At 38.5% G+C, this 18,246-nt stretch overlaps 1 protein-coding gene across 3 annotated transcripts; it reads right to left on the bottom strand.

Annotated features, from left to right (window-relative positions):
* Positions 1–1,510: 1,510 nt before the first annotated feature.
* LOC131882250 (sodium-dependent phosphate transport protein 2B-like) lies at positions 1,511–13,433 on the bottom strand. Of its 3 annotated transcripts, none has more exons than XM_059229343.1 (10): positions 13,159–13,433; positions 11,188–11,237; positions 6,669–6,916; positions 4,392–4,435; positions 4,256–4,329; positions 3,998–4,186; positions 3,463–3,747; positions 2,950–3,332; positions 2,657–2,893; positions 1,511–1,826 (listed from the first exon to the last, which is right to left on the bottom strand). In XM_059229343.1, exons 2-10 carry the CDS (start codon positions 11,218–11,220, stop codon positions 1,694–1,696), a joined length of 1,626 nt encoding a protein of 541 aa, XP_059085326.1. In that variant the 5' UTR covers positions 11,221–11,237; positions 13,159–13,433; the 3' UTR covers positions 1,511–1,693. The 3 variants fall into 3 exon arrangements, with proteins under 3 accessions (XP_059085326.1, XP_059085327.1, XP_059085328.1); XM_059229344.1 differs by lacking the exon at positions 13,159–13,433 and adding an exon at positions 11,306–11,389; XM_059229345.1 differs by lacking the exons at positions 6,669–6,916; positions 11,188–11,237; positions 13,159–13,433 and adding an exon at positions 4,504–5,483.
* Between the last annotated feature and the right edge of the window lie 4,813 nt (positions 13,434–18,246).

Here is an 18,246-nt window from a genome sequence, read left to right as displayed (position 1 = left end):
GGCTGGCAAGGTTAGTGTCCAACAGTGTTGGGAACCTGACCTTTCCGGAGGTGATGTCCGGACACAAGTTGTCCTGCCCGGTCAAGGACTTTCCAACACCTTATTGTCTTTGGCCCGACATCCCTCGGAGTATTGACGGTCGCGCACCTTTGGCTCGGCTCCCAGTCAAATGCCATCAACTACGGGAGTTAACGAAGGATCTGCGCTTGTCTCTGCACTGTCTGTGACTCCCCCCCTTCACTTTTTTTCATGTGCACTGAACCAATTCTAGTCATCTGTGTTATGATCTCACTCTACCTTCACGGTGGTTATATTTTCTGGTTAAGTGTTTGCTCAAATGCAAAGACATCTAGATATGTTTTTTTCTATGTCAAAGAAGCAAAAGGAACAACTTTTTGTGAAATGCAGATGTTTAAAACTAGTTCAGAAAAGTGTGTTAAGTCACTTAAGACCTATTAAAATGTATCATTCAAAACGTAGTCAATTAGTATTAAAACAACTCTTAGTTGTGCGTTGACGTAAAATTTCATGAACTTCTATCTAGCACATGATTGGTTATTACATCTTAAAGGTTGCGTTTTACGCCTTAAAAGGTCGAAAAATGGCCTAATTATGTTTCCAGTTATTCCCAAGGAATATGATTGTCTTTTTCAATGACACGACAAGAAATAACATTTCTCACTTTTCTTTAAGATTTCTTTTAAAATCTATAAGTAGAGAAAAATGTCGCTTAAAACTTACAAAAGATGTAAAATTGCCTTTCATTTAACTGAATTGCCAAAAGCTACACTATCCCAATATGTTCCTAAAATATTTCAACGATACATGTACAGATTAATTTTTAAAATTGTCACTTTTTGTAATCGTTGATTTCTACGTACTAGCGATGCTTTTATTTAACGTTTATAGAATTTTGTCAAAGTTCAAGATCAAGCTTGATTAAAGTTGCGATTGGCAAGTATGGCATCAAAATTGTGAAAGATTGACATTAAGTCAGTCTTAAGTTATATTGCAAACTATATTCAGGTTTTCTATCTGCTTCATAAAAATGAAATATTTCCATATATATTTCAGGCATAGAAAAGCCTATTATATTTCTTGGTAATTGCTTTAAGATATAACCGGAGCAATTGGTAGTAAAATTTGATTCAAATGCAACCTTTGAAAACAAGATATCTTATCGGTTGCTCCATCGATTTGAATAAAATTTTAGTTGGAAACGGAACTAAGGTTACTCCCAACATCTATTGCTCACGTTTTTAAAAATGTCATCTCTTTGTGGGTTTTTTAAGTGGATTAATATATTAATCTGAGCTAGAATCCAAGATGATTTTTTTACAAAAGTTGATCCTTTTGTTTCAATAAAACGAAAATCGTTATTAGAAGTCTTGGCATTTGCAAAAAAAAAAACTTTATCAGTATTGTGAGTAACACCGTGTCTAGTGAGCTATCTTATCTCTTTGACGATTTTTTTCTTGTGTTTGAAGTCTGTATAAAATATTTATATACGGTTTACAGTCAGACATGACCAAGAAATAAACTTTATTATTATATATCAATTTATACACTTAATCAAGTTCTAAAGTACAGTGTTCAAATCTTATCAGATTGTATGTTTTTTTAGGTACGAGTTGGTTCTTTCCCGACATCTGCAAAGGTTTTATGCAAAAAAGTTGTGGTGCGGAGTGCTCAATTAAGCTTTGTCATTGCTCATTTCAAACGCATCATTGACTTCTCCCAACTCATCCAGAGCACTTTTGGGCAAATCTTGGAGGGGCTCATTTCGGTCTTGGTATTTCCGACAACAATTGATGTGGTTCAGTATTCTGAAAGGAAGAGACATTGAAATAATTGGTAGACCAGAGTTGTTTCAGAAAAAAGATTGGTTCTTTGTCTTTGGATTTTTGCCAGTGCTGTATGTATCGCTATAAGAGAGCCACAGCGTGATCCAAAAATAGGCTTTGTGTCCCATAAAGTTGGGACAGACATGGATCAGCCGTATTGGGCACAACCATTTCTCTGTTTCTCTGATTAAACAAGCAATACTTTTTTTAACGACTTAATCACTTCGTCACATTATTTTTTTCTCTGAGAATCAATAAGCAGTAAAAGCGGGCATTTGGCAATTGCAGAGTTTTGACTTCAAAAATGCTTTGCAATAAGCTCTTTATCTAATTGATAAAACTAACTAATGAAAACTTCAAACTGATACCTGGGCGCTTCAAGGCCAAAGAGGGAAATTAGATCAAGAACTGTAGAACATGATGCGCGTACTTCAAGAGAGAAAAAATGAAAATGCTTAGACACACGCTCATGAACAATATTCCAAGTAACACTCCAAATTGAAATCTGAAATTCTGTAGTGTATTCGAGAGTGTATTCAATGGTACACGTCGGGGATTATTTGGCCGTCAGAGGTCGCGTGGGGGAGAGTACCTGGAAACTCAGATGTTTCTGTTTCTAATGAAACTGTAAGGAACCATTTCACCTTAATTACCTCCAAAAAATTTACAATTAGCACGACTTTCTCTCTGTCTGATAATATCCACCAGACAGTCTAACCCCATTTCCCACCTAGCTGAAAGGCCAATGCTAACTGATTTCCCACCCTTGCTCTATATATGTACTTAGATGATGTCTTCAAGGCTGAACTCACCTGTCCACGGGTTCGAGTGATCGCATCCATTCGGGCAAGAAATCCCAGTTGTGGAACCAATCCGGGAGAATGGACGGTCTCTTGCTTTGGGCCACATTGATCAGTCCAATGAGGATGGACAAGATGAGCAACGGCAAGAAGCCAATGTAAATGGCAAAGGGTCCAATCAACGACAAGCCAAAGATGTAAAGCGGGAACAGGAAGAACATAAAAGCTAAGTAGAATAGTGCAAACCATCTGAAACAGGAATCAGTTTTAGATATCTTTTTATGAATCATTACCAACTTCCGTACCTATATTTGGCCACCGTTTGACCCATAACTTTGGCCAGCGGAATCGGCCAGCGCATGAAAGGTACGGGAAAGAACAGCAAGATACCACTTATATTGAAAAACAAGTGACACAAGGCGATCTGTATGGTAGCCTGCAAGTGATCTCCATCTGCCGCCAAGGCCGCCAATAAGCCCGTGGTCGTGGTTCCCACGTTGGAGCCTAGAGTAAGTGGGTAGGCCCTTTCAAGGGTGAAAAGACCTGTGCCTACCAAAGGCGTGAGTGTAGACGTGAATACGGATGAGGATTGAACCAGAAATGTGATAATGGCGCCAATGAGCATGGCAAAGTAATCGGTCAGCCAAGGGACGTACGGGATTTGTGCGTTCAAAACTCGTTTGATCACCTGAAACACAAACGTTCCAACGTATTGATTTGGTTCTACGGTACTAGATTATTTCAAGCCAAAGTGATTTGCCTTGTACTTTTTTGACAAAAATATGATCAATAGATAAAGGGAAAAAGATCAAACCCACCGCAGCCATTTTGTCCTCCATCATGGAGTTGAGGATCTTGACCAATATGACCAGACACGTGGATAAAAGGAACAAGGAGAACACCAAAAGTATCGCTCCCAGCCACACATCAGGCAATCCAAAATATGCCATCAAGTACCCACATGGTTTATCCATGACTTCTGGATCGCTAAATGACACGTTTTGACCTCCATTTAGGTCTTGAGGTTTCATCACATGACAGGTTTTTAGGATGGACGTCTCGTTCAAGTACTCGGTCTGGTTCAACGACCATCCTTCTAAAATCTAAATTCAACATTAAGCCGAGGTTTTCAGTCAGAAATTGACAAAGAAGACCTTTAATCATATTCATAAAGAACCACTTCTAATGGAGATGAAAGCTGAGTAAGGTCAAGCATCAGGGCGTCAAAATCTTATCTTAATATATATAAGTGACAAAGTACAAGTTCAAATACCCTGAAATCTCAAAACGTTGAGCTCCATCTAGTGGTGGTAATTCAAGAATATGATTGAAAATCACAATAGGCCCACTTACTTTCTTGTCAATGTGGATGATGATGTCTGTGAATGGTCGGGTGAGCCCCTTCAATACATCTGGAGGGTTTTCGCCCTTTTGGAACGAAATCCCATCAGTGATGGCCAATGTCAAATGGAACAAGTATCCTGTTGTGACCTCGACGATCAGGAGAACAATTACAGCCAACCAATTGAAGATATCATGGATCTAAGGATAAAGTCAAAACTATTAAACGAATTGCGTTAAATCATATTATTGAACTAAAGAAAAGCTTACCACTGCACAAGCAAAGGCTCTTTCGAACTCAGTCCGGTCCCCAATATGCGTAATAGACACAATGGTATTGGTCACTAGAGGACAAAAGGTATTAGTTGAGAGACTGGCTTGACTTTGAATGGGAAAAACATCTTACCTGATGTCCCAATGTTGGCTCCCATTACCATTGGGATGGCTTGTCTGAAAACAGTAGCAGTGTTGATTTTTGTTCCTAAACAATATTTACCCTTGCTTTCATGGCTACAAACCTTTTAAATCATTACATTTCTAATGCTACACCCAACAATAAATGTTTAAGTGTCAAAACCGTGCTCGAGCATAACTTTATTTCAGGACTAATTCCATACAAGAAAAGCGATTGTTAGTCCTCTCCAGGACAAATGCAGCAACAGCAGAATAGTTTAAAGAACAAATCACAAATGTCCAAACACATTTTATCTGATGTGAGGATTTTCTTTGTGGCCCTTGAAGTCTTGTTGAATGACTCCTAGGATCCTTGCAGAACAATCTGTTTCTCAATTGAGAACTCGTTTATCAATTTCCGGACCAATGTCCTTCAGATGCGCGCGAGATCTGCTATGTTGACAATTTCTAGGTCTGTCTACTGAATGCTTAATTGAGTGGCATTAGTATTGATGGAGAGGTTACTAGATCATAGAATACTAGATCATAGTAACACGAAAATTTCTGTGTGATATTAGAGACACCTCTCCACATCTGTTTTAAAATACCGCCATCGGTTTTTTTTTTTGAAAATTCGGTAGAACAAGTATTAATTTAAGATAATGGTATTTTTTCACTTTTCTTCAAAGAAACTTCACTTGACTCTGTGGATTTATTCCCAAATATATGATTACGATTGTAAACATAAATTGAAAGTCTCCTGTTCCGTTTGAAATACCTCGATTTTCTCTTCCATTACTACTAATCGATGTTTAAGCGCCTGTGCAAGATGAATTAAGTAATTTCGAAAAGGAGTCTAGATTTGCTGAAATACCAATAAGCCAGTGTAAAGTGTCAAAGAATATATATTCCATGATGGACTAGCCTGTCTCCGACTAGACTTTGTTCCAGAGAGCTTTGAAGAATCAGGTGTGCTCTTAGACTACTACTCGTACCTCGAGCTGCCATTCATGGATTTGAGGAAGACAGCTAAAAAAAGAGGAGGGCTTGCTCGAGGGTAAACGTTATTCTCCACCGATTAGTTGGCGGTGCTACTTATTTAAATCTTAACCTAACCTAATCAAACCTAATCTAACCTTAACTAACCTAACCAAACCTAAAAGTCTCTATCTAAACCTTTTAACATTTTGCCCCAAATTTAAAAATGAGCACCGCCAACTAATCGGTGGAGAATAACGTTTATCCTTGCTCAAGCCCTCCTAAGGTGGCGAGCTTCAATCTAGGGTGGCTGCAAAGAGAGACAAGTGATAGGAGTTCACCAGCATCCTTCAATGATCAACTGACCAAAGGGAAGCTAGGGGAACAGTTGGTCTATCACAGAGGGTTTTTGCCTCTACGTGAAATAAAACAAACAGGAGGTGTGTTCATCACCAGTATCAAAAGCCATTGGCTATAGTGGCCTTCTTCATCATCACCATCTGGTTTGTGCAGACATCAGTCCACTTTTCACCCTCCTCTCGCCAGCTAAAATGAATTCCTCTCTTTGCCTTCATGAGAGACAAGCTGTTTTGGGAAGGGGCTGAGAAAAAGCTATTTATACAATAGGGGGGGGCCTTCTTTGTGTGGAGTTTATAAAAGTCAGGCTTGAGGAAAGTCGGCAAGGTCCAGACACCTAAAATGCATTCCCCCATTTCATGCCGTCAAGTTTGAAGAGAAGAGCAAGGGCTTACCCGAGCTTCTCTTCACACAAGAGGGCATGCTGAAATGGCAAACACATTTAAAGTGCATTAACTGATAGACTTTTTGAGATCTGAACTTAAAATAAACTGCATGCAAAGAACGCCGCTGGTATTGAATACACAGTTTTCTTTTACAAGAACCAGTTTTCCAGGTATCATTTTTCCTTGAAACCACTCAAAACCAAATTTGACGTTAGAGAAGGTCTTTTTTCTTCATGAGTGGCTGGAAACTTAGATTCTGGCCATTCCTGAACACAACGCCATGAAATAAGATTTCTAATGGTGGCGTTTGGTTTCCTTTTCGTGCCGCTGAAAACCGGTCCTTGTAAAATAAAATGTTTGCTTGTCAAGTATTCTACTTTTCCAAGTTGGGTTTGGAAGGGCATGAGAAGAATGCTTTGTTCTGGTTCCTTCTACTTTTCCAGGCGTTGAAATGACAAAACAATCCTCTTGTGTGTTTTCTTTTCCGTTTAGGCAGACATCCTCTAATTTGCATCATTTGAGAAGTGCCTAAGCTGTGCACATCAAACATCAAAACTAGAGTAACCTACGGTACGTTTAAAATATCTGATGCCACCATTCCCACAATGATGGATGTAACGGTAGAGGAGCTTTGAACCATGACGGTGCCCAGTACACCCAACATGACGCCAACAATCGGGTTCTTCAAGAGCTCAGATTGGGAAAATACTTTGCTCGTGTTTCGCCCGCCCAAGAGTCGAAAAGCCGTAGCCAGAAAGTCCAGCGAACAAATGAAGAAATACAAGCATCCTAGGAGTAGGACTATTTTCCCGGTCACCTGCAATATAATGGGGGATATTTTGGAGATTGTCAATGTAGAAGTACAATTATATACGTATTATTTATAATATGAGTACACCATTCGTATTTACAATCGGAATTCAAGTTATCAATCGATGTGATCACAAGTTTTGATGGATTACAGGGCACTTTTAAAACACTTTTAGACACTTCTAAAGGTATTAAGTATCAATTTCCCGTTGTGCTTTTGAAATTTCGAGATTGGTAGAGACTCGTGCATTAGTGTTGCTTCAAGGTAGCAGTTTCAGCATTAAGGATTACTTTCAGCACCTGGATTTGAAACCACAGCACCTAGGGAGAGGATTCTGGCCTTGTCAACGCTGCCTCATAGACTGCTCGGCTGCACCAGTTTAGAACTGGAAGTCAAGCAAGGAAGCAGAAACTTGTAAAAAGTAAAACTAACTTGATGATTTGTTAATTCAAAGTTGCATCATTAACATGTTCAAGGACGGTCTAGAGAACTCCTTGACATGTCAAACAAAAATATTGCTCTTTGAGGATTACCAATATGTCATGTCAATGGGGCACCCCCACGTGGTTTCGTGAACGCATATTTTGAAACGCGACAGTACTAAATTTTACCCAGTCGCATTTCAAAATGTGCGTTCACGAAACTATCTGATACTCTCAGTAGGTGCAATTGGGTACAAATCGCATCTCAAAATATACACTCACGAAACCATGCGGGGTGCCCCATTATCATGTTATTGGGCATGAACTCATCTGGTCAAAAATAACGGACCGAAGGTTAATAAAGTTAGGTAATTTTTTTGAGTAATGGATGAACATGGCTTAAAAAAATTGACATTGCCTTTAAAACACAGAAACACTTTTTTTGTTATTCACGCAAAGACCAGTGCATTGCCATTTTGCTTGATTGACGAATGTACAAAATGACATTCATCAGATCAAGTTTTGTTACGAAATCAGTCTGCTTAGAGATTAAATGCCTAATAGCCATTTTGTTATGATTACTCTTACTGCTTCTATTCATTATAACGATGCAATGATGAATATTTAACAACGGTATTAATTTTCTTTTGGTATCCGATAGAGGAAGAATATGAACATTTTCTACCATCTGGTGGCAGGGAAATGGCTAAAAGGGCAGATAGCTGTACAAAAAGATTGCGAGTGAACAAAAGGGCTAACGCAAAAAAATGTTTCCTGCAAAAAGAATACACCAATTCTAAATATCAATGTGCATCAAAAACCAACGGCATGGTTAAGCCATGAACCACTGGAATATAGACGGGGATGCTACTATTGAAAATAGGCAATTCTGATTCCGGTCATTGCATTGCATCTCTATAAGGGAAATACTTCCCTGAAATTTCGTGTCTCAAATTTCAGCCCAATCAAATGACTGGATCAAAAGTTATGCCCCCTCAAAGTGCAGTAGATAAAAAACCACATGATGAATGGTTTAGCCCTATTCTGTCAATCAATTAACACAAGAGGGCTAATACATTTATTATGTGTAGAGTCTATTTTGTGAGCTACGGTTGTTCGACAGAGCTGAAAATTTAAATACGTAGCTGTAGCAACATGAGTCCAATCTTATTTGAAGAAGAACACTGTGCGTTTACTTAAACACGGACTTCTAGAGATGCGGATCCCAAACGGAAGCCAAAAATTCGTATCTTCTAAATCGTTCACTTTATTCAAAATAAGCACTTCATACGACCACTAGATCTTGTTCAAAATATGAACTTGGCCAAGTTTGAGCGCAGAGCTATGCTTAGGGAACTCAGGAGACATGCTAAAATTTTCCGATAAACAATATTTAAAATTTGAATTTTCGGCCTGCTCTTGGTCAGCTGCATAAGCTTTTGATAACATAACTTAGAAACGATCCACTTTACAACTAATGATATCAAAAATGACCTACCTTTAATCGACAAGATCTACGTTTCCTATTCTGTTACTTTAATTCGAAAAGTGGCTTAGAGGTGCTATGACCAAGAGCAGGCCGATGCTCGTTCGCAGTCCATATTTCTGGAAGTCCGTGACTTAATTCAGACATGCTCATCCTCAGCTCCGCCATCCCTGTCCATATTCTACAAGTTCATGATTAAGCTCACGAACCTAGATGAGTTAGAATAGTTAAATCCTCGGCTCTTCTTTCTTTTGATACTACAATGTTCAATTCGTCTCGCTCGAATATTTTTTGGGAATATGCAGCCGTTGATGTAGATGCATCTAAGTCAGACTTGAACAAGTTTTTGACCAAAATTCATATTTTGTGAATTCAAAGTTGAGGAATAATGAGTTTTCATATTGAAGTGCTGGAGATTATGTACAACCCAGTAGTGGGAAGACAGTTTGCAAAAAAAGATATTTGAGCCAGAATGAAGAGTGTCACGGCAGATGCTAAGCAAAGTGCATCAACATTCTCTAACAAATTTGTAGGTAGCGTCTTTTTTTGATCAGGTCAAAGATGCCAGTACGATAGAGGTTGCCAGATCTTCTCAAAACCAGGGACTAGGAAGTCTTAAGTGACTTGTCTCAGGAACAGAGACTACAAGTGAGCACAAAGAGTCAACACAAGAAGCGGGCACAACTAAAAGTGTACTCCAGAGTTTTCAAGCAAGATCTCAAGCCGCTTTGGAAGACTCTCAAGGCTTGATTACGTTTATGGCCAAAGAAGGTCTTGCAATATCAAATTTGGCTATAGTTCAAGGCCAACTGCTTTATCAACATAGTTCCTGGACATCATTGGTACGCCCAAAGTAAATATTAAAATCATTGTGCCACTACAAAGTTTTTCCTAGACGTAGATTTGATTCCTCATTTTGTACAAGAACCGGTAGGTGCTCAATACTACATCAGTTGAGTAACAAAGCCAATTTTTCCTCACGTTCAGTCTGAAAATAGCTCACTGCACAAACTATGAAATAACATACATTATAGAGGAATGTGTACGAGGATTTTTAAATGTGCTAATATTATGATTTGGCATGCACAAAGGAATCCACGAAATAGATCACGTTTAAGAAGCAGCCTGAGGTATACCTGTTCTTCCTCGATGTCTAACATTGTACATGAGTGTGAACGCTGATTTCAATTTTAAATGCACAAATCATTTAGTCGATTCCCATGATCAGGTCTAAGAAAAAGGTTGAGATCAAAATATATTTTGAAAATATATTTTCAAAACCCTTTTAATTTCGGATAAAAACCATGACAAACACCTGAAATACTAATTCAACAACTCTTCAACTCTTCTGCCTTTTCGAACTGTCCATTTTTGAATAGGTTTCAAATTAGCAATCCGCTTGACCAGTACTCGGCCGGATAAGAAATCGAAACTGAGCCATCAATGACTCATTCTAGCTTTTTTGAGGGCCGATGTTAAATTTACCTTCTTTCACCAGAGCCCTAGACAATGGTCTGGCTCCAGTTCGCTGAGTCCTTCCGAACATTTTTACAAGTGCTCATAGAAATCAATCAATTATTTTTGCGTAACTCGAGTGTTGAATCTTTGCTCGGTCGACATCCTGAGAAATGAGGAGAGTGCATGTCAAAGCCATGGAAATTGTTTTCATGAACGTAAATTGAAAAAATATGAGCCATTGTACAAAGTGCCACTAGGAGCTGCACTCCAAAAAGTCGTTAAAAAATGCCTTAGTTATTAAGTTTTGACCAAAATACCCAAATACATCTTGGAATTTTTCTATCCGGTTAAATCATAAGAAATGATTTGACCTATTAGCTTACTTTACTGCATTATGGAGTTGTAGCTCATACTTAGAATTTACAAAACTAAAATGTGTTATAAATTGCATTTTCTCCCAATCTAATATGTATAGAAGTGGCACCTAATTTCCACCAAGAAGGGTTCAAATACTTGTAATTTATAACATGTTTTAGGTTTGCAAGTTTTTAATCTGAGCCAAAACTGCATAAACAAATGATTTGAAATTGTTGCTTGCAATTTTGCTAGCAAAAAAAATGTGCTTAGGAATTACTTTCGAAATCTAATGAGGCTTTTTAACCACCGTGTGGAGTCTTTAAAGGAATATCAATTTCCAACGATGAAAAAGAAAGACACAAGAAAACAGCCTTTTTGAGTGTGTCTTTTATTGAAGCTCTAGCAAGCAGATAATCTTGTGAGTCATTGCCATAGAATTAGTATGGGAATCCCCATGGCCGTCGAAAAAGTTCAAGACAAATCTTGGCATAAACAGCCACTCTTTAATCTGTGTATGTTGCAAGTATCTCTCTGAGGATAGGTTGTCAACTTACCTTTAAGACTGAGGGGACCTTTAGAGACGTCATGGTGATCAAGCACTAATCTGAAAACGAACACAACTCATAAGGACGGGTAGTTCGATTGAAATACGATCCCCACATTTTTGCCGACCTCTCACTTGCAAATAAAATGCGCAACTCAGACTTCGGTTCTTTTTTAAGTCAAGTTTTACGATACAGAAAACCAAATTCTAAAGTACCACCCTCACTTCTGACCCCTTTGTGATGGTATTTTATGGCTGAAACATAAGTCCATTGAGGTGTGCTTCCGGTGTTCTCGAGCGAATGAGGTAACACAAGAACTGCTAGCAAACTGGACTGATAAGTAGAACATAAAAGGGGATTGTCTGGTCCCATCCAACTTAATGTACTTCTACTCAGAAGCTAGGCTGCACTTTAGAAAGATTACAGGAAACAATTTCCAACTCAATCATATGATTGAGTTGCATGTAAAAATATTTTTAGTTAAGTTGGAGTTTAAAGCTCAGGTTGCAAAAAAAGCTTATCCTATATTATCCGAAAAAGCTTGAGGCAAAATTTATTTTGAAATTATTATTTATGAAAATCAGGTTTTTACAATCATTCTAGAGCCTCTTAAACCCCAACAAAAGCCTCGCCTTGAATTTTGTGAGCCAGTCATCTCCAAATATAAAGCCTCTTGGGACGGTTTGATCTTGGTCAATTTACGAAGTCAATTATTTTGGTTATTTAGATTGTTTGAATTGAACGCTTTAAGCAATATCTCAATGGCTTCCTACATGCACAACACAAAACACACGTCTGAGGGCGCTTTCTTAGCTTTTTTGAGCCAATAAAGGAGGTAAATAAATGATCAATTGGGCTAATTGTTTAATATTGCACAATAATGCATTCGTTGCGTTCATTAACTTTAGTGGGAATGTAATCACCAATAGTATAAGATGACAAAAATATATTCATCTTTGTCAGCTTAATATTTTTATATAATAAAAAATCCACCAACGAATTAAAGTCGGAGAATCTGGGTTTGAGTCACCTTTGGCGAAATCTTGATTAATTATGTTTTCCATCGGCCTACCTACTGTTTTGTTCAAAAGTAAATTTCTTTCAACAATTTGCCTAAAAGAAAGAGTAGCTCGTTACCAAGTACAAAGTTTGCATTGCATGACAGACTTGGCGTTGAAAATAAGCAGATTCTAATCTGTTGGTTCCCCTCCTTAGTCTCCACGTCCACTTAATAGACGTTCTTGGATTCATATTACGCAATGAGCATGCACCAATATACATATGGCAAAGTTTGTGAAGAAAGGTTTGAAATAGAACCAGATTTATCCAGAAATATTCCATGGTTGAGGAGCTTGAGTGAATGACAGTTTCACCCTCTGGGTAAGTGCATACCGTCTCCGTTATCCAACGTGACAAGTCCTATCGCAATTATCGACTATTATGATTGCCACTAAGTTCCTATAAATTTTGGAGAAAGAGATTCAAAAATTGCCATTGTTTGAAACATCTGAAAGTGCTGAATTAACAGTACAGTGATAACTAAGAACTGGAAGAAAGGCTTTGAAACTGACAATTTCTTGGACTGGCCATTTTATTCCAGAAAATTAAATTTCACAAATAAGGTTCTTTTTCAAGCAAACTAAAAATATTAGATTTGAAGTACTGCAATACGTGCTGACAAATGAAACCCATGCAATATAAATGGACATCTCAAGTACCATATTTTGACAAAACAAAGATAGCCTCAATTTGTCTTTTTGGATCGAAGATTTGAAGCCTTTGTTAGATAATAACCGTACGTTATATCATTGTACGATGATAGCATGAGCTTGAAAAAAAGCTCAACGTGCCATGCCATTGAATAAATCCATTTGCCTTTGGCCATGCTTCAATTATCAGACCACATCTCCCAACCAAGATATGACCCTCCGGCAGAGAGAGTGTGGCCCCGAATTGAATGCAAAATAAAGCAGTACTTACCAAATTATTTGAGTTGTAAACAAACGCAGCACCCAACTCTCCGGTCACATGTTAAAACACAATTCAAATTGCTGTAGCAATTGACAATCGATATCCAATCCTAAACTGAGCTCCTCGTACGGATTAGAGATCGCTCGTTTGCCCTGAAGACTGGCGAAGCCGTCGAAGCAGCACCTTTAAATGTATGAAGGTATGTACTGAGGTACAAGCGGTACAAGCTCTGTTCTGCCTGGCAATGCGAGGTGCAACTGGATTGACTGACTTGGTATTTACATTCTCTCTCTCGCCGCAACTGGTTTTTTCGTTCACACCTAGCCCAAGATTGAAGCTAGATTGAAATGTATAGAAATGATCTTCCGATCGGTGGGGAATGCAAAACATATTTGGAGCCACGTCCATTTGGTTGCATAAGTTTGGACTTAATCGAAAGGGAGTCATTGATTCGTTGATGAGTAAGAATAACTCTCACCAAGGTGCTGAAATTAAAAGAGGGGAGCTGAAAATACCTCGGAGACATTGAAATGCTTATGCGTCACGTTGCATTTCGTTAAGCTGATTGGTTCTTAGGGTAGAAGAATATTCTAACTGACCGGATTAGTAAAATTAGAAATGAAATTCGGTTAATTTTGTTTGCGATTTTTACTTTCCAATAAAAGAGCGGAAAGGAACTTTGTGGTGCTATCTGACGGTTGTGTTTTGTACCAAATTGAGGGTTGTACACCATGACCAGTAAACATGGGAACAAAGAAATATGCCTTTCCTTTGGAATTCAACTTTGATTCAATAGTTTTCACAATGGCCGCCGCAATTAGTAATGATACCGGGCAGATACTAAGGAAACTGATCGCTTCAGGACTGTATAATGGCACCTAGAGTTATGATCCATGCACCATTAAGAATTGTCTTCAGTGCCCGATTTTTTTCTGAACTTTGGTGCAAGCTCCAGCTGCACAGATGAATCGCGTCGAGTAAGTCCATCTGTCGAAAGAGAGGTTGAGAAATGTAAAATTGACAGCTGATTCAGCTGACGTCACACAGAGAATTTATTTCCAATAAGTTTACACGTTGGAGATATCTCAACCTCTCATTAGTTCCACGTAGCTCTTTCGACGGCATCCTTAAGGCCGTCTTGATTCTTGATGGAGGCCTTGTTGTTGCATGAACCATTATTTCAGAGGAGATGACGTAGTCCTGAGGCTAGTTTTTTAAACGCCCGTGCCTATGAATTAAGGCTTGGACGTTGCCTAGAATGAGCATCCACTCACCACTTTACCGAGTGTATTTACATAGCCGTTAACATCCAAGCCCCTAACTCCAAGGTACAAACATTAAAAAAAACAGGCCTTTGGGAGGATTTGTCCGGTAGCAAAAAATACAAATTATAATAAATATTGAGTCGAAATTTTGAGCAGAGACTGATGAGACATATTCACTTCAACCTTGTTTTGGTTACTTTACAAAAATAGAGATGACACAGATGTGCACATGCCAATAAAAGTGATTCCAGCGGGGCCATGCCATTTCCTCCAGATAATTGGCCTGTGTAGCAGCAAGGCCTCTATCAAGAAAATCTCAATGATACCGCGGACGCGTCGATTTTCCGGAAAAATTAAAACTTGGGACCTCGACTTTAACTCGTAATCATGTATTTAGGAAATGACAATGCAACTTGACACAATGGGCCAATTCGCTCGGTTTCAACAGGTACTTTTGGCAGGGAAATTTCCTCGCTTGAGGGCGCATCCATTCGGCGTCATCTCACGGCATTTTGGGGTAGAGTCTTCCTCAACGTCATCTATTGGTCCGACAACTTGCCCTCTCAATCCTCGTGATTCATTGGTGAGGCTGAGACCTCCATTTCAGTTCATAAAGGTATCCCGACAATGAAACTGGCTGGGTCACTTTTTCACAGGAGAATATGGTGAGGTACTAAAGTGATCAGTTTCCTTAGTGTCTGCCCGGCGTCATTACTAATTACGGAGACTATTGTGAAAGCTATTGAAACGAAGTTGAGTTGAAAAGGTTTCACCAGCCTTTGCACAAAATTTCAATCTGATACCCTGCGTAATTGTTCAATTAAATGTTTTTTCTCTGTTCCCATATTTACTGGTCATGGTGCAAAAGCTAATGAGCCTTCCTCTAAATCTTTTCCTTGAACAAGCTTACGTGAAGAATTTTATTTCTAATATGTTGTCCTTGGATTTTCGAGTGATTCATCTTTTGCCGTTTTGGGCATCAATCATTGAAGATGCCAAATGCAACCAAACAATAACTTTTCTTTGGGGGGGATTGTTTTTTCACGGGCCTGTTCTAATCGTCACAGGAAATGTAATACCCAGTACTATTAAAATGAAAGGTTATTATTCGTCCATTTATTACCCGATGGTTGTAGCGCAGTTGATTAACGCGCGACCGAGCTATGCTCGGGTTCATAGGTTCGATCCTAGGTCTCCCCTCCCCCCTGCAGTGGATCATCGCCTCGAACGGCGGACCCTGAATCTCGCAATAAAGACTTTATAAAATCTAATTTTTTTTGATCAAAATGTACCAGAAATTCGTATTTTAACCATGTGCTTACTTTCCAGCTGTTAATATATTGCAGACAGGAATGTTGGTCGGGCAGGGTAAAACCTTTTTAATGAATGAAGGATACTTTTCCCATTTTAGCTTTATGAAAATGAGGCTCGATGAAAATTGACACTGTGACTTTGTGTCCGCCATAAGATGTTCAAGACATTTTAACAGAGGCTAGTCTTTGTCTATAAAGAAAGAGCAAGGTCTTGGTCAAGCTTTCATTCAAATGAATTGGCAGAGTGGTTAGAATGCGTTTTAAAATTTCGAGAGAAAAAAAAACAGATATCTTTGGACTTCTCTAGCTCAAAAAATCTTAAGAAACAAAATAAATTGTATAGATCCTACCTGCAATTGTTTGAAACACTTTAAATCGCGACCATTCGCAAGTTATTTGAATGAGGTTCTGTCATTTTCGAGCCACATGACTAGAGACTCCGAAAATATACAACTTTTAGACGCGAAATATTTAGATAATACAGAACTAAAACGGTCCAAATATCTATGAAAAAGGATATTAAAAGACAGTCAAAAGATTTAAGATTTTTTTAAATACTTAAATACGCACCATTCTGGTTTTCTCAAAAATAAGTGTTTCGTGATAATTTGATAAGAGAAAATAGGTTTAATGTTTTTACTACATACATTATCAGGAGCGACTCCCCCCCCAAAAAAAAATCAAGAACTTTGTAATTTTTGAAACGCATGAAAAAGCTTGCAAATAAAGGCAGAAGGTATAAAACCTTAGTCAGTAGAATTTTTAGTTGAGCAAAATGTTGTTATGTTATAGCCTAATTTACAATTTGTACCTTAACATATCATTAGACTAAGTACTTTGGAACAAATCTTAAAATATTGGTCTTTTTCGTCCCCTTTTGTAAAAATGAAGGAGAAAATTGCATCAAAATGGGCTTCATAAAAAGAATCAATTTTTGCAATTCTGTGTCCATGCAGATAAAGCACATGCGCTTATCAAACTTCACTAAACCGCAAAGTTGTTGTTTCCAACTAAATTGAATTCCCAAAAGCTATGTTTTCACCTTTTTAACGTGTCCCTTTTCCCCTTTTCGTCCCCTAAGGTCAAAAATTGACATACTATGAGCCCTTTAGACTATTCTATTTTTCCTGTGGCAACTTTTTAACAGCTGCATGTAAGGAATGTTACCTACCCCTAGAAGTTTTACCACTTTTTTACCACTTAGCCATTTTTCTCTTTTCCCTTTTTTTCCTTTTCGGATAAAAACCGAACTTTTGTGCACGTACAAGCTCCTAAATGGCCTCGCGAACGTCAATTTGAGCGACGAATGTGAGACACCCTTCGACTACCTGAAAGAAAAGAGTGCCTGAGAAACCAGGGCCCCCCAAGCGCAGATGCTCTGGTTTCCTTTAGCATGTCCTAAGGCTAGAGAATACTCTTTCTTAGTTCGTTTGGCCAATACAGGGAACACCTTGCCACTAAGAACACGATCATCAGAGTCCCTCAAGCTATTCCGGCAGATCTCCGAGACCTCTAGTTGGCCCTGACACTTTGAATCAATCATCTTACCCTCAGGGTTTTTTTTCCTTCTTTCTCCTGAATTACCCAAAAATGAACTTCTACCATTGTACAGTTTTCACCAATACTCCTCAATTGACCGTAACTCGGTGTTAGAGTGGTACTAACATTAAACCTAGCCAAATAGCGTACTTGACAGGTTAGCTATTTCATAGTAGTGCAAGAAGTTAATATCAGGATACAAAAATGCAGTATTACAAGTAGGGCACTGGTTTCCACGTCAAAAGGTCAAAAAATGCTGGCTTATCCAAGCATCAAAATGCAACAAATTTGGAACATTTATTGCAGGTTTCAAGTTCGATGGTCATGATTGAGGCATGTTCAGAGAAAAAGTCGAATTTAATGACTTTTTGAAAAATAAACCTTCATTTTCTAGATATTGGATCTAAAGACGCCAGACTATTCAAAAATGCCTCAGAAGAGCAAAATATTTAAATTATATTCGAAGTGACCATAGAAGAAGTAAGATAGAAGAGTAAAGATCGAGTTTGTTGTGGTTTTTTACTGCAGCTGAATTGGTAATTAGTGGACAGTGCAACTCTAGCTAATGGAAAGCAGCGCCTCTACAATCAGAAACTATACCCCAGCAGCCGGTCAGCTGACATTCATTAGCCCTAAAAACTAGACCACCTGGCTAGTTCTCGTCGCACTCTCTAGGAGTTGCTTCCTCTATGTTTTGACGTACCATGAACCTGCTTTGATGAGTCCTGAGTCCTGTTGAGGAATCCAATATTCTGCAGCAATAAAGTCTATGTTCGCATAATATGTAATCCACCAATGATTTAGAGTTTGCGGATCTGGCTAGCCTTACGTAGAATATAGGCTCGTTAGAAAAGACTAAGTCCCGAACGCTGTTCCCTTTGGTGGGTGGCTAAACCAACAGGCTGGAGAGATTTCGCAAGATCCAAATTTCTCACGCTTTTCAAACGACTGAAATGTCGATTTCGAAATGGGAATATTAC

This window comes from Tigriopus californicus, chromosome 6 (genome assembly GCF_007210705.1).
Source record: "Tigriopus californicus strain San Diego chromosome 6, Tcal_SD_v2.1, whole genome shotgun sequence".
NCBI lineage: Eukaryota > Metazoa > Arthropoda > Copepoda > Harpacticoida > Harpacticidae > Tigriopus > Tigriopus californicus.
The sequence above is the reverse complement of the archived record's forward strand: the minus strand, read 5'-3'. Positions and strand labels throughout refer to the sequence as shown.